Source organism: Monoraphidium neglectum (genome assembly GCF_000611645.1).
Source record: "Monoraphidium neglectum strain SAG 48.87 unplaced genomic scaffold scaffold02904, whole genome shotgun sequence".
In the NCBI taxonomy this organism is placed as follows: Eukaryota; Viridiplantae; Chlorophyta; class Chlorophyceae; order Sphaeropleales; family Selenastraceae; genus Monoraphidium; species Monoraphidium neglectum.
In genome coordinates this window covers 6,325-7,979 of record NW_014010724.1, presented here as the reverse complement: position 1 = coordinate 7,979, position 1,655 = coordinate 6,325, and the positions used below count along the sequence as shown (strand labels likewise).

The window sequence follows — 1,655 nt, the reverse complement described above, 5'->3', positions numbered from 1 at the left end:
GGCTGCGGGGGCGGTGCAGTATTCGTGCAGAGGCATGTGCGGGTCGCCCTTGGGGCTCAGCAGGAAGCCGGGTGTGGCGACGGCAGCGGCGGGCTGGCGCTTCTGGTCCAGCCACGTCCCCCCTTCGCCACCAGAGGACTCCACCCATGCACCCCTTTGTTTTCATCCCTTCAACCCGCCCGTGCTGCACCCCACGCGGCAGGCATCTACGACCCGGCGTTCATCGCGGCCAACCAGGAGGCGCGCGCCGACAACCTGATCAAGGGCAGCCGCCAGCAGCAGCTGGACGCGGTGCGCGGCCACATCCGCGAGTTCAAGGAGTCCAGCGGCGTTGACAAGGCGCGCAGCGGGAGGGGGCCTGGCGGGTCATCTGCGGGGCTGATGATGCGGTGTCGGGGGCCTGTGGCCACTGGTAGTGTGCAGCGCAGTAGTGTGCAGGCCTGGAGCACGACTGGCATTGTTGAGTTTCTGTATGCGTGCCTGTGAGCTGCCTTGCTGCGGCGTACGTAAAGCCCCGCCAAGGAGCCCTTCAACCCCCTTGTGGTCGCTCCTTGCCTGCGCCGCTCAAGCCTGCACGCCCCGACCTCCCCCCGGCCGCCGCCTGGCGCCTCAGGTGGTGGTCCTCTGGACCGCCAACACCGAGCGCTACAGCCAGCTGGCCGAGGGCCTGAACGACACCGCAGACAACCTGCTCGCCTCCATCGAGCGCGACGAGTCCGAGGTCGCGCCCTCCACCATCTACGCGGCGGCCTGCGTGCTCGAGGGCGTGCCCTTTATTAACGGCTCCCCCCAGAACACCTTTGTGCCCGGCCTGCTCGAGCTGGCGGTCTCCCGCGGCGTCCTCATCGCCGGCGACGACTTCAAGTCCGGCCAGACCAAAATGAAGTCCGTCCTTGTGGACTTCCTCGTCGGCGCCGGCCTCAAGCCGACGAGCATCGTCAGCTACAACCACCTCGGGAACAACGACGGCATGAACCTCTCCGCGCCGGCGACGTTCCGCAGCAAGGAGATCTCGAAGTCCAATGTTGTGGACGACATGGTGGCCAGCAACAGCCTGCTGTACGAGCCCGGGGAGCACCCCGATCACGTGGTTGTCATCAAGTACGTGCCCTACGTCGGCGACTCCAAGCGCGCCATGGATGAGTACACGTCGGAGATTTTCATGGGCGGCCGCAACACCATCGTGATGCACAACACCTGCGAGGACAGCCTGCTGGCGGCGCCGATCATCCTGGACCTGGTGCTGATCGCGGAGCTGCTGACGCGGGTGACGTTCCGGCGCGACGGCGAGGCGGCGCTGCACGAGCTGCACCCGGTGGCGGCGCTGCTGTCGTACCTCACAAAGGCGCCGCTCGTGCCGCAGGTGTGTGTGTGTGTGGGGGGGGGCTGTTGGCGGGGCGCATGAGTGGGTTTTGGAGGGGGTTGTGTGGGCGTGGGACCTAGCGTGGCTGCGGTTGTCCGGCTGCGGAAAGGCTGGTAGTTGAGCTTTTCTTGGCTGGGGATCTTCATGTTTTTGATTCGGCTGTGGTGACATGACAGGAGCTCCCGGGAACCAGGGGAGCTGCCCTTTTCGGCCACGCCGCTCCCGAGTTGGTGTAGCTGCGCGCCGACAGCCTGCCAGCCAGCGCTGAGCCGGCGCCTCTGCTTCCCCCGCC

The 1,655-nt window shown here is 66.7% G+C and overlaps 1 protein-coding gene across 1 annotated transcript in view; it reads left to right on the top strand.

Moving 5' to 3' along the window:
- Window positions 1-34: 34 nt before the first annotated feature.
- Window positions 35-1,655, top strand: part of MNEG_11783 (myo-inositol-1-phosphate synthase) — a gene marked incomplete at both ends in the record, with an annotated part of 2,038 nt that continues 417 nt past the window's right edge. The window contains 3 exons of the mRNA XM_014039747.1: window positions 35-71; window positions 203-417; window positions 614-1,363. Coding sequence (XP_013895201.1) covers window positions 35-71; window positions 203-417; window positions 614-1,363 — 1,002 coding nt within the window. The remainder of the gene's footprint in view (window positions 72-202; window positions 418-613; window positions 1,364-1,655) is intronic.